The sequence below is a fragment of the Thamnophis elegans genome, chromosome 8 (assembly GCF_009769535.1).
Source record: "Thamnophis elegans isolate rThaEle1 chromosome 8, rThaEle1.pri, whole genome shotgun sequence".
In the NCBI taxonomy this organism is placed as follows: domain Eukaryota; kingdom Metazoa; phylum Chordata; class Lepidosauria; order Squamata; family Colubridae; genus Thamnophis; species Thamnophis elegans.
Genome location: NC_045548.1, coordinates 71,188,617 through 71,201,348, shown reverse-complemented (window position 1 = coordinate 71,201,348; position 12,732 = coordinate 71,188,617). Strand labels below are relative to the sequence as shown.

General features: G+C 43.5%; 1 protein-coding gene across 1 annotated transcript in view; it reads left to right on the top strand.

The window, feature by feature from the left end:
* The window catches only part of LOC116511978 (potassium voltage-gated channel subfamily KQT member 3-like), a 175,301-nt gene that overhangs the window by 124,142 nt on the left and 38,427 nt on the right, over positions 1–12,732 (top strand). Inside the window, exon 2 of the mRNA XM_032222249.1 lies at positions 9,526–9,616. Coding sequence (XP_032078140.1) covers positions 9,526–9,616 — 91 coding nt within the window. The remainder of the gene's footprint in view (positions 1–9,525; positions 9,617–12,732) is intronic.

Below are 12,732 nucleotides of genomic sequence, written 5' to 3'. Positions count from 1 at the left end.
AGGCGTCTTCTCCAACAACACATTTCAAAAGTGTAAATCGAGAGAGAGAGAGAGAGAGAGAGAGAGAGAGAGAGAGAGAGAGAGAGAGATAGTGGGGTGGGTGGGGGGGGGGAGGAGAAATACAGAAACATGGGTGCAGTTAGTAGCCTGTCTTAAGGATATGAAAAACCATTGGCAAGCACTTTGGCATCTACGTAAAACTGAGAGTGATTATTTTCAAAGCACAGTTCTCTTTAACAAGATTTATTGAGAAGAAATGGCTGGGGTTACAAGAATTCTGGCAACTCAACTATTTTTTTTCTCTAGGACCAATATATCCCAAAGTATGCTGAAAGTCATTTTCTTTCTTTCTTTCTTTCTTTCTTTCTTTCTTTCTTTCTTTCTTTCTTTCTTTCTTTCTTTCCCTCCTTCCTTCCTTCCTTCCTTCCTTTCTTTCTCCCTCCCTCCCTACTTCCTTTTCCTTCCTTCCTTCCTTCCTTCCTTCCTCCCTCCCTCCCTCCCTCCCTTCCTTCTTCTTTTTTGTGAACTAGGAAATGGGTGGATCCCTTTGATGCAGAATTGAGGTTAGTTATTTATACAATTGTTCCTTGAATCCTTATTAGTTTAGGAGCAAACCATTACAAGTACACCAATTTTTGTGTGCATGTCTGCAGAGGACTGTGTGGGATTTCAAAACATATGACATTTGTTCTGTGTTAGGTTAAATTCTCCTTCACAGATTTCATCTCATTCTCAGTAAAATCGCCTTCACTGCTTAGCAAAAGCCTTTCATTCTTAAGGCCTTGATTATTGTGGATTTGTATACCAGTTACAGGAGTGGGAATGATTGAACCTGGAGGTGGAGCAAAAAGAGCGATCAGCTTAGAATCCCCACATAGTCAACGAGCGGACTAAATCCAGCCTCCCCTTTATTCCTTACTAGCCGATATCCCGGCATTGCCCGGGTATTTATTTATAGGAGGAAAATATCCGGACTTAACGTAATTTCTAATGTTGGATCTTTCCCCCTTACCGGAAGGAGCCACCTTGTTGAGTACTGTTAAGCCATTGCCATGGCAACTCCAGTGCACTGTACAGTAGAAGCCATTTTACAGCAGTACAGTAGAAGCCATTTTAAGGCACAACAGGCTGTATTGTAACAGAAAACATAACTCGGGAGTATTAGGGGTGTCTTACCCCCCATAGTATTTGTTTCCATAGAGTAAGTCAACTGTATATCAAGTTTGGTTGAAATTGCTTGAGGTGTTCCAGAGTTACGCTGGAACACACACACACACACACACACACACACACACACACACACACACACACACACAGAGCCATTTTTATATACAAAGTAGTTCTAGCTCCAAGCAGGGGATCACTTATGCATAGGTTTTTAGCAATAAATATGTTTAAATTGAACCTTTATAGGTGGATTAGGTCTTCCGCACCTGACACCAGGATTTATTTTAAGTGGTTACTAGACTCCTTGTCTCACCTGATTTCTCTTTAGTTTTCTTTAATTTAAAAAAAGAGAGAATGAAAGAGAAGTGAGTGTGCTACAAAGCAAAATGCCAACCTTCAATATGTCAGAAGAATAATTTTGGGCTCCAACTCGAGCCAGGGTTGCACAAGAATAAATACAAAATGAGATCCTGACCACTGTGAGGAAAGAAGAAATATTTGCTCTTAGGGGTGGGCTTCAGAGAAATGGGGTACAGTGGCGAGCTTTTATAGGGGGAGCTTGTCCGGGGTTGGTATTCATTTACTTTTTGCAAATATGAGCTTGTGCACACTGGCTTCACTTGCACGAGCCCCGTCCACGAATGCGCTCGGCCCTCCGCGCATGCGCTTTGGCTTGAAAATGTGCCTAAATAGGATGGCATAGAGCCAGGGGTGTGGAGTGCAGAGGTAGGTTCCTACAGGTTCAGACTGGTTCAGCTGAGTAGGTAGTAACTCAGCCAGCAATGCCCCCAAACTGCCACCACCTTGTTTTTAACCTACTGCGCATACCCACCCGTGGTGTGTGTGTGGGGGCCACCTGTGATTTCCACTACCGGTTCGGATGAACTGATCCAAACCGGCCGAGTACCCCTCTGCTTCCAACCCTGTTACTCTATGTTCCTTTAACATAATTGTAAAGATCTGGATGCGCTCATCAGCATAAAAATTGTGGTGTGGCCACAGGCAGGCCGTTTGTATCTTCATTTTAACCGTCCAAGCTGCATGTCCCATTAAGGGGAGCCGGCTTGATTTTATGGCTCATTTGGACAATATAATAAATAAAGCAGCCCAGCTTGTTATAATAATGCTCTCTGCTGGAAGTTTGATAAAACTGTCTGCATTAACAAATGCCAAGACAGGAGGAGGAGGAGGAGGAACAGTCTGAAATATTAGCCTATCATCTGAAAGAATGGGAGCATGGTTATATTCTGTTGAAAATCATTGCTGCTCAGCCCAGTTCAATGTTTCAAGAAACTAAGCAGAGCTTCTATTTTTTCCTCTGGAGAATGCTGATAGCTTCTGCTAAAGTCTTCAGTCCTAGCTTCCTTTAAAATAGAATGGAATGGAATGGAATAGAACACGATACAGAATGCAATACAGAATAGAATAGAATAGCGTAGCATAGCATACAATACAATACAATACAATACAGACTAAAATACAGAATAGAATACAATAGAATACAATACAGAATAGAATACAACAGAATACAATACAGAATAGAATAGCATAGCATACAATACAGTACAATACAATGCAGAATAGAATAGAATACAATACAGAATAGAATAGAATACAATAGAATACAATACAGAATAGAATACAACAGAATACAATACAGAATAGAATACAGCAGAATACAATACAGAATAGAATAGAATACATCAGAATACAATACAGAATAGAATAGAATAGCATAGCATACAATAGAATACAATACAGAATAGAATACAATAGAATACAATACAGAATAGAATAGAATATAACAGAATACAATAGAATACAATACAGAATAGAATACAACAGAATACAATACAGCATAGAATAGCATAGCATACAATAGAATACAATACAGAATAGAATACAATAGAATAGAATACAGAATAGAATAGAATACAACAGAATACAATAGAATACAATACAGAATAGAATACATCAGAATACAATACAGAATAGAATAGAATATAACAGAATACAATAGAATACAATACAGAATAGAATACAACAGAATACAATACAGCATAGAATAGAATAGCATAGCATACAATAGAATACAATACAGAATAGAATACAATAGAATACAGTACAGAATAGAATAGAATAGAATAGAATACAACAGAATACAACAGAATACAATACAGAATACAATAAAATAGCATACAATACAATACAGAATAGAATGCAATACAGAATACAATATAGACTAGACTAGACTAGACTAGACTAGAATTCTTTATTGGCCAAATGTGATTGGACACACAAGGAATTTGCCTTTGGTGCAAATGCTCTCATTGTACATAAAAGACAAGATACATTCGTCACGAATCCTATGGCACAACCCTTAATGTTAGTCATAGGGTGCAAGTAAGCAATCAAATCATACTAGGAAACAATCAATATAAATCGTAAGGATACAAGCCAAAAAGTTGCAGTCATAAGTGGGAGGAGATGGATGATAGCAACAATGAGAAGATTAATAGTAATGCAGACTTAGTGAATAGTTTTGATAGTGTTGAAGGAATTATTTGCTTAGCAGAGTGATGGTGTTTGGGAATCAGCAGCTCCTTGGGCAGTTTAAGCAGAGCATTTTTTTCTGGAGAATACGGATAGCTTCTGCTAAAGTCTTCAGCTCTAGCTTCCTTTAAAATAGTGGTTTTTGTACAAATGGTTGTCCTGCTATCTGGGTTGCTGATGGATTGCTTATGGGAACACTTACTGAACACTAGAATAAAAGGCTTTTTTTTTTTGGTCTAAGGGTAATAAATCCACTGTTACAATGTGCAAGGATAAATTAAGAGAAAGGAAACATTCTGGTGTTGTTTCTAGCCTAATCCTTATTGCCCTGCTTACAGAAACTGCCTCTCCCGTTAACCCTTATTACATTGTAACAGCTAAGGCGAAGCCTGAGTGACCTTGAGTTGGCCACGCCCACCCAGTCACATGACCACCGAGCCCCGCCTACCCAGATGGTCATTAGGGCAGAGAACTGGTTGTTAAATTATTTGAATCCCACCCAGGGGTGGGTTTCTCGCCCTGTTCCAACCGGTTCGGTTGGAACGAGGCCGGGGGCGTCCTCGCGCACGTGTGCGGCGTCCTCGCGCACACGTGCGCCACGCGTGTGCATGCGCGCAGCTCACGCATGCGTACTAGCGTCTGTGCGATGCTCCAGCTGCTCCTGGAGGATCGCGCAGGCACTGTATGCGTCCTGCGCATGCGTGGAAGCGCAGAATTAGTCAAAACCGGGTAAGGAGCGCGCGCGGGCGCGCACGGGCGCAGAGGGGGGGGGCTTCGCCGTTCCCGGAAGTTACTTACTTCCGGGTTCGGCGACCAACCGGTTCGCAGGGACCACCGTGAACCGGTTGAAACCCACCCCTGATCCCACCACTGCATACATAGATACACATACATAACACCACACATTTATACAACTAAGTAGAGGTTAGTTATTAAGGTTCAAGCTTTTAGCCAAGAAAAAAAGCAAAACATTTTGTAACTTAGTGCAGAGAGTGAACCTACCCACCGGAATGTAGAACTACATTGGACTAGAAATCCAGATGTTGCAAAGTTCTGTCCCACTTTAGACACGAAACCTGCTGGGTGACTTTGGGCCAATCCTTGGCTCTGAGCCAGAAGGCGGCAAGGGCAAAACACTTTTGAAACCGTTGCCAAAAAACTGGAGGGACTTGTCCATACCTTCAACCGCAAGTGACTCAAAAAGGGACGCACAGACACACAACCTCCTCCCAACGAATAGTTTGTTTGCTCATTGACGGGATGCGGGCTACGCCAAGCTCTGTCCGCGAGCTGAAAAAGTTCTAGCGTTCACCTAATGAAGACATTTTTGGAAATGGCGCATGAATCAAACATGACCCCTTGTCTTGGCCATTAGTCAGCGAAGCAATTTCGCGAAAGCCATAAAGCAAATTTTGATGGCTGCTATCATGGTTGGGAGACAAAGTGTCACCTTGATGTTTGGAAAGGAGGCGTATAATTCAGGCTGTCTCCTTCCTTGTGTACATTTCAGGGGACAGATGACAAAAATCTGTGTGTGTGTGAGAGAGAGGGAGAGAGAGAGAGAGAGAGAGAGAGGGAGGGAGGGAGGGAGGGAGGGAGGGAGGGAGAGCTGCAAGCTGTGAGTGTGGCTCTCTGAGAGATGAACTTAATTGTGATAAAATAGTTCTGGGCATCACTAGTGAAAGCACACGCCACCCCCTTTTGAGGGAACATAATTTAGGTTTACAAGCAGCAACTGAGATATGTTGTGCCACAGAACTTACTGACAAACGGATGAAAGCTTTGGAGCAGGATAAACAGATTGACAGTGTCAATGCAGCCTCCAAAAAAACAGAGCTAAGCATGAAGAGCCACCACAAGCGCCAGCACAAAATTCATCTACACAACTCTCTCTCTCTCCCCCTCCCTCTCCCTTTTTCCCTCTCCCTCCCTTTCCCTCTTCCTCTACATCTCTCCCTTTCCTTCTCCCTCCCTCTCTCTTTTCTTCTCCCTTCTTCTCCTTTTCCCCTTCTCCCTCCCTCTCTCCCTCTGTGTGTGTTTGTGTGTGTGTGTGTGTGAGAGAGAGAGAGAGAGAGAGAGGGAGAGAACAATTAGAATTATTTCTGAAATCCACCTTTGTTCTCTCTAAGAGAGGGAAGTTCCAAGTTTGTATAACAGTCATTGCTTTATTAAAATCTATTAATCTTTTGCCAAGGGCCAATTTGCTTTCCCTGTATGTCATGTGGATTCCATAACAGATGGGAGGTGTTATATAGATATACGGGGGAAAAAGAAATAGAAAATAAATAATCCATAAGCCAAAGTTTAATAGACTCTGGATTTCCTCTAATAGCATGCCATTTTAGCTTATCAAACTATTTTTTCCTCACTGGCCAAAAGCAAAATTATTAGGTTCATTGTTATATATTTACTGTTCTGTCTTAAAAGATATTTCATAATGTCTTTTGTAACTATTCCTAGAGGGAGGTAAAGGATGAAACACCTTCCTCACCCTTTTCTTTTTTGAAGAAAAACAATATAAAATTTCTCGTTTGCTCTTCTCTAAAAAAGCAGCTTCAAAAGATTATTTGAAATATTATCCGGTACAGTGGTGACTTTTAGAAAACTTTCTTTGGCTGAGACCAGACTCAGTTTAATTTCATTTAAATGTGAAATTAAACATGATAAATAAGGCTACTCTTATCACATTTAATGAAATTAAATATGATAAATAGGGGTGCTTTTATCACATTAAAAATAAATAACTTTCAGAGGTCTTGGACAAAACCCAACAGCTAATAAGCCTGTTCTGAACATGGATGTTTGCTGCCCCCATGTGGCTAAAGTGAATTATTATTATTTTGAAATGCATCTGTATGAAATGAAAAGAAAACAGCATAAGGATGCTTCGGTCTTTTGGTTTTGTATTGTGTCCCTCTCTTCCGTGCATGGAAACCTTAATAGTTCTTTTTAATTTATTAAATCCTGCCTGCCCTTGTCTGGCATGGTATAGGGCAGGGGTCAGCAAACTGTGGCTCTGGAGCCGCATGTGGCTCTTTCCTCCCTCTGCTGCGGCTCCGTCACTGGTCGGTGCCACAATTTTGAGAGGAGCTTCCGGGGGGGGGAGGGAGGAGAGAAGCACAGTGCACTAGGAGAAGACTCTATGGCAAGGGGAGGGTTTTCCAGTTGTCTCCACTATTGATAGGGCTTTCGGTTATGACAGGTAGAGGAAAAAGGACGCCGCACTAGGAGGAGACTCTATGGTGGGGGAACTGAACTTCCGGTCAGCTCCAGAATTGAACAGGGGGCTTCTGGTTAGGACCTTTGCGGCTCCCAGTGTTTTCTTTTCTGTGGGAAACGGGTCCAAATGGCTCTTTGAATGTTTAAGTTTGCCGACCCTTGATCTAGGGCAGAGATGGCGAATGTTTTTCTGCTCAGGTACCAAAAGGGTATGCATGTGTGCGTGCCTACCCATGCCCATAATGCAATGCCCTCCCCCTGCACATGTGCGCATAAGCCCCCCACGCTCACACACCCCTAGATGCATGTGCACAGGCCTCACTGAAGCCTCTGGATTTCCAGTAGGTCCGTTGGGCTGTTTTTTGCCATCCACAGGCTCCGGAGGCTTTCCTGAAGCCTGGGGAGGGCAAAAATGGCTTCCCCTGCTCTCCGGAAAGCTGAAAAATCAGCTGGCCAGTGCGTGCATAGACACTGGAGCTGGCATAGGGCAACACCTCACATGCCCTCAGATAGGGCTCCATGTGCCACCTGTGGCACACGTGCCATAGGTTCGCCATCACGGGTATGGAGTCTCCTGCTTGAGCAGGGGACTGGACTAGAAGACCTCCAAGGTCCCTTCCAATAGCAATAGCAATAGCAGTTAGACTTATATACCGCTTCATAGGGCTTTCAGCCCTCTCTAAGCAGTTTACAGAGTCAGCATATCGCCCCCACAGTCTGGGTCCTCATTTCACCCACCTCGAAAGGATGGAAGGCTGAGTCAACCTTGAGCTGGTGAGTTTTGAACAGCCGAACTGCAGAACTGCAGTCAGCTCAAGTAGCCTGCAGTGCTGCATTTAACCACTGCGCCACCTCGGCTCTATGCTATTCACTAACTACAAGTGGCCCTCAACATACGACCACAATTGGGATTGGAAAATTCATCATTACCTGGCATGATTGTTAAGCAAGGCACCCTAAGACTCGATGTTATTTTATGATCTCTTTTGCTGTGGTGGTTAAGCAAGACACGATTGTGATTTGCAACCTTCCCCGCCAGTTCCCCCTTTGACTCTGCTCATTAGAAAGTGGCAAATGATGATCCCATGACCCCCAGGAGGCTGCAGCCATCATAAATGGGCACCAGTTGCCGAGCGTACAATCGTGTGACAGTAGAGATGCTACGAGGATCATAAAGGCCACGATCGGTCATAAATCACATTTTCCAACACTATATCCTGTTTCCCTGAAAATAGGACCCAACTGGAAAATAAACCCTAGCATGATTTTTCAGGATGTCCTTAATATAAGCCCTACCCCCAAAATAAACCCCAGTATCAGTATTTCCCTGAAAGTAAGACATCACCTGAAGTGTTAATACCACTTTTTAATGCCTTGGTAAGGCCACACTTGGTATACGGCATTCAGTTTTGGTCGCCACAATGTAGAAAAGATGTGGAGACTCTGGAAAGAGTGCAGAGAAGAGCAACAAAGAAGATTAGGGGACTGGAGACTAAAACATATGAAGAACGGTTGCAGGAACTGGATATGTCTAGTTTAATAGAAAGAAGGACTAAGGGAGAGATGATAGCAGCCTTCCAATATGTCAGGCATTGCCACAAAGAAGAGGGAGTCAAACTATTTTCCAAGGCACCTGAGGGTAGAACAAGAAGCAATGGGTGGCAACTAATCAAAGAGAGAAGCAACTTAGAACTGAGGAGGAATTTCCTGACATTTAGAACAATTAATCAGTGGAACAGCTTACCTCCAGAAGTTGTGAATTCTCCAACACTGGAGATTTTTAAGAAGAGGTTGGATAACCATTTGTCTGAAGTGATGTGGGGTTTCCTGCCTGAGCAGGGGGTTGGATTAGAAGACCTCCAAGGTCCCTTCCAACTCTGTTATTCTATTCTATTCTACTTGAAAATAGGCCCTAGTGCATCTTTTGGCGTAAAAATTAATACAAGACCTGGTCCTTATTTTCGGGAAAACATGGTTGTAACTTCAAACAGTCATTAAACGAAAGGTTGTAAAATTAGGACTATGCATACAGATAGTCCTTGACTTACAACAAGTTCAGTTAGTGACTGTTTGAAGTTACAACGCCACTGGAAAAAGTGACTTACAACCATTTTTCACACCACCATTGCAGCATCTTCAGGGCCACATGACCAAAATTCAGATGCTTGGCAATTGATTCGTATTTATGACAACTGCAGTGCCCTGGGGGAGGGGGTGTCACATGATTCCCTTTTGCGACCTTTTGACAAGCAAAGTCAACCAAGATTCATTTAACAGCCGGGTTACTAACCTAACAACTGCAGTGATTCACTTAACAACTGTGACCAAAGAAGTCGTAAAATAGGGCAACATTTTTTTAAGCAACTGTCTCGCTTAGCAACAGAATTTTTGGGCTCAATTGTAGTCGTAAGTCGAGGACTACCTGTATTTTCTGGGACGTTGTCAGATCTTTGGATTAACAACAACCTTCCCGTCAGGATAAAAGCACTCCCTTTCTTTCCCCCTTCTGCACCAACCCTTTTAGAGAATTGCTGATGGAAAGAACGCCTGACGATATTTCGTTTCCCCTCTTCTCTCTTCCTCCAGATTTCTGATTGTGCTGGGATGCCTGATTTTAGCAGTGCTGACCACTTTCGGAGAATACGAAAAAGCGTCTGGATATTGGCTGTTGCTTTTGGTAAGCATCGGTGGGCTCATTGCAGAGTTATTGTTGATACTCTCTGTTAGAGTTTGTAGCAGCAATCCCATCCAGAACCAGCACACACAGGTAACTGATTCAGCAGGATTCAATCACTTCTCTTTATATATAATATAACACGTGAAATAAATAAACAATACCAAAAGCTGATTCTTCCAACGTGGAAGAGAGTATAAGCAAACACAGGCAGAGGAGAGAACAGTTTCAGTTTCATTTCAGAGCTCGGCATAGACTTCAGCTTTTAGTACAGAACAGTTGAGCTAAGCCAAGCCCAGGCTCCTTGCTGTCTCCTTGTTGTTTACACAGCAAATACTGTTTCAGTTTCCAAGCAGCCCTCATTGGCTGACCTATTGCCATGTCTATCCAAACAGTCCCCATTGGCTGACCTGTTGCCAGGTCTCTCCAAACAGTTCCCCATTGGCTGACCTGTTATCATGTCTATCTAAACAGTCCCCATTGGCTGACCTGTTGCCATGTCTATCCAAACAGTCCTCATTGGCTGACCTGTTACCATGTCTATCCAAACAGTCCCCATTGGCTGACCTGTTACCATGACTATCCAAACAGTCCCCATTGGCTGACCTGTTACCATGACTATCCAAACAGTCCCCATTGGCTAACCTGTTGCCAGGTATATCCAAACAGTCCCCATTGGCTGATCTGTTACCAGGTCTATCGAAATATTCCCCATTGGCTGACCTGTTACCATGTCTATCCAAACAGTCCCCATTGGTTGACCTGTTACCATGTCTATCCAAACAGTCCCCATTGGCTGACCTGTTGCCATGTCTATTCCAGTCTATGAACATTCATACTCTGACATACTCGTTCTGCCAAAGCAACTTGGACAGGGTTCCTTCCCTTAAATGAGTTTAATTAGTTTTAATTTGTCCAATGTATTTGTCCAATTTATACGGCCACTCATCTCTCCCAAAGTGGCTCAGAGTGGGATGCAATGAAGCCAAGTCTGTAGAGATTCTCAGTCATCCAGGTCATGGTTGACCCAAAGGTCGTTTTTCAGGAGGCAACTGGGCTTTCTTCTTTTTTCTTTGAAGACGTTTCGATTCTCATCCAAGAAGCTACTTCATCTCTGACACAATAGTGGGGGAATGGAAGGATTTATATTATTTAGAATAAACAAGGAAGTCCAGAAGCACTTGGGCAACCGGGAGCCTTGTGACCCTGAAGACACAGATAAACCTCCAAGTGCTTCAACGATCCTCTAAAAGGATGCAAATGTCTGCAAGGAATACAAATCCTTCTGATGAAAGAAATGTCCTTCTGGGTTCGGCTCCAGGTGGGGGAAAAGGCACTGGAGACATGGAGGCTGCTTGGAAAGATGCTTTTAATGGTGGACAGGACCACATGGCTTCAGTCCTGAACAGAAAAGGTGGTCACATGCTTCAATGTTGGTGGAGAAGGAGAGAAGGAAGGGCTGAGATGCTGAGTCCCTGGTTTTATGCCCTCTCTGGCCTTTGATCTTGAGCTTGTATTCTGATTGGTTGTCGGACTCCCATGGGCGCATGCAGGGGCAACTCTCTAGGCTGCGTTTTGAATGCAGGTTTGGTTGAGTTCTCAGATGCCATGTGGAGAGTTGGGTAAAGGGCCAATATTATCATGCCTTAATTCCATTGCCCTGGAGCTGAAGGGGAGAACTCTTTATTATGTAAAGGGACTGGCTTGGACATCTTGACAAAGTGAGTGGGGGCAGGAAGCTGCAGGGAGCTACTCTGTCTTTTTAAAACATGTTTCTTCCCTTTCACATCCAGGGAAATATTCTGCCTCTTCAATATTTCCTAGGATATTTCATTTTTTTCTGGGAGAGGGATGGGTTTTAACTTCCTACGCTTCCATTCCCCACTATCCTGTCAGAGCTGAAGAAGCTTCTTGGATGAGAAGCAAGACATCTTCAAACAAAAGCAAGGAAGTCCAGTTGGGCAAGCAAAAAATAAAAAATAAAAAAGGCACTTGTGGATCAACCATAACCTGGATGACTGAGAATCTCTACAGACTTCTACCTAAGGGGCTGCCACAAAGAAGAGGGAGTCGAGCTATTCTCCAAAGCGCACAAAGGCCAGACAAGGAACAATGGATGGAAACTAATCAAGGAGAGAAGCAATCTAGAACTAAGGAGTAATTTCCTGACGGAACAATTAATCAGTGGAAGCACTTGCCTCCAGAGGTTGTGAGGGCTCCGACACTAGAGGTTTTTAAGAAGAGATTTCTTGTCTGAAATAATATAGGGTTTCCTGCCTGAGCAGGAGGTTGGACTAGAAGATCTCCAAGGTCCCTTCCAACCAGGGGTGGGTTCCTGCCAGTTTTAACTTCTTCTATAGAAGAGGTTCCATAAAGCTACAGTGCCGTTTAGAACCGGTTCCAGCTTCCTCCCTCCCCCCTGCCCATCCGCACATCATCAAGATAAAGAGCAAGAGGAGGAATTCTGGGAGTTGAAGTCCACAAGTCTTAAAGCTGTCAAGTTTGAACACCCCTGGGGTTTTTTCTCTCTAAAGGGTTAGGGGTACAAGGGCCTTGTAACTTGACAGCTTTAAGACTTGCGTGCTTCAAATGCCAGAGTTTCTGAGCCAACATTTTGGTTGTTAAGCAAGAGTGTTGTTAAGTGAGTTTCACCACCTTTTACAAGTTGGCCATGCCCACCCAGTCACATGGCTGGCAAGCCACTCCCACCTGGTCACATGGCCGGCAAGCCACTCTCACAAAGCAGGCCACACCTTCAGATTAGGTTCTAAATTTTTTTTTGAAACCCACCACTGCTTCCAACTCTGTAATTCTGTTAAAACTCAAAGCCACTGAGTCTTGCTAGAAGATTTTATAATCTAGTCTAGGTGGCTCAGTGGCTAAGACACTGAGCTTGCCAATCAGAAAAGGTCGGCAGTTTGGCGGTTCGAATCCCTAGCTCCGCGTAACGGAGTGAGCTCCCGTTACTTGTCCCAGCTTCTGCCAACCTAGCAATTCGAAAGCACGTAAAAAATGCAAGTAGAAAAATAGGGACCATTTTTGGTGGGAAGGGAACAGCGTTCCGTGCGCCTTTCGCATTTAGTCATGCCGGCCACATGACCATGGAGATGCCTTTGGAC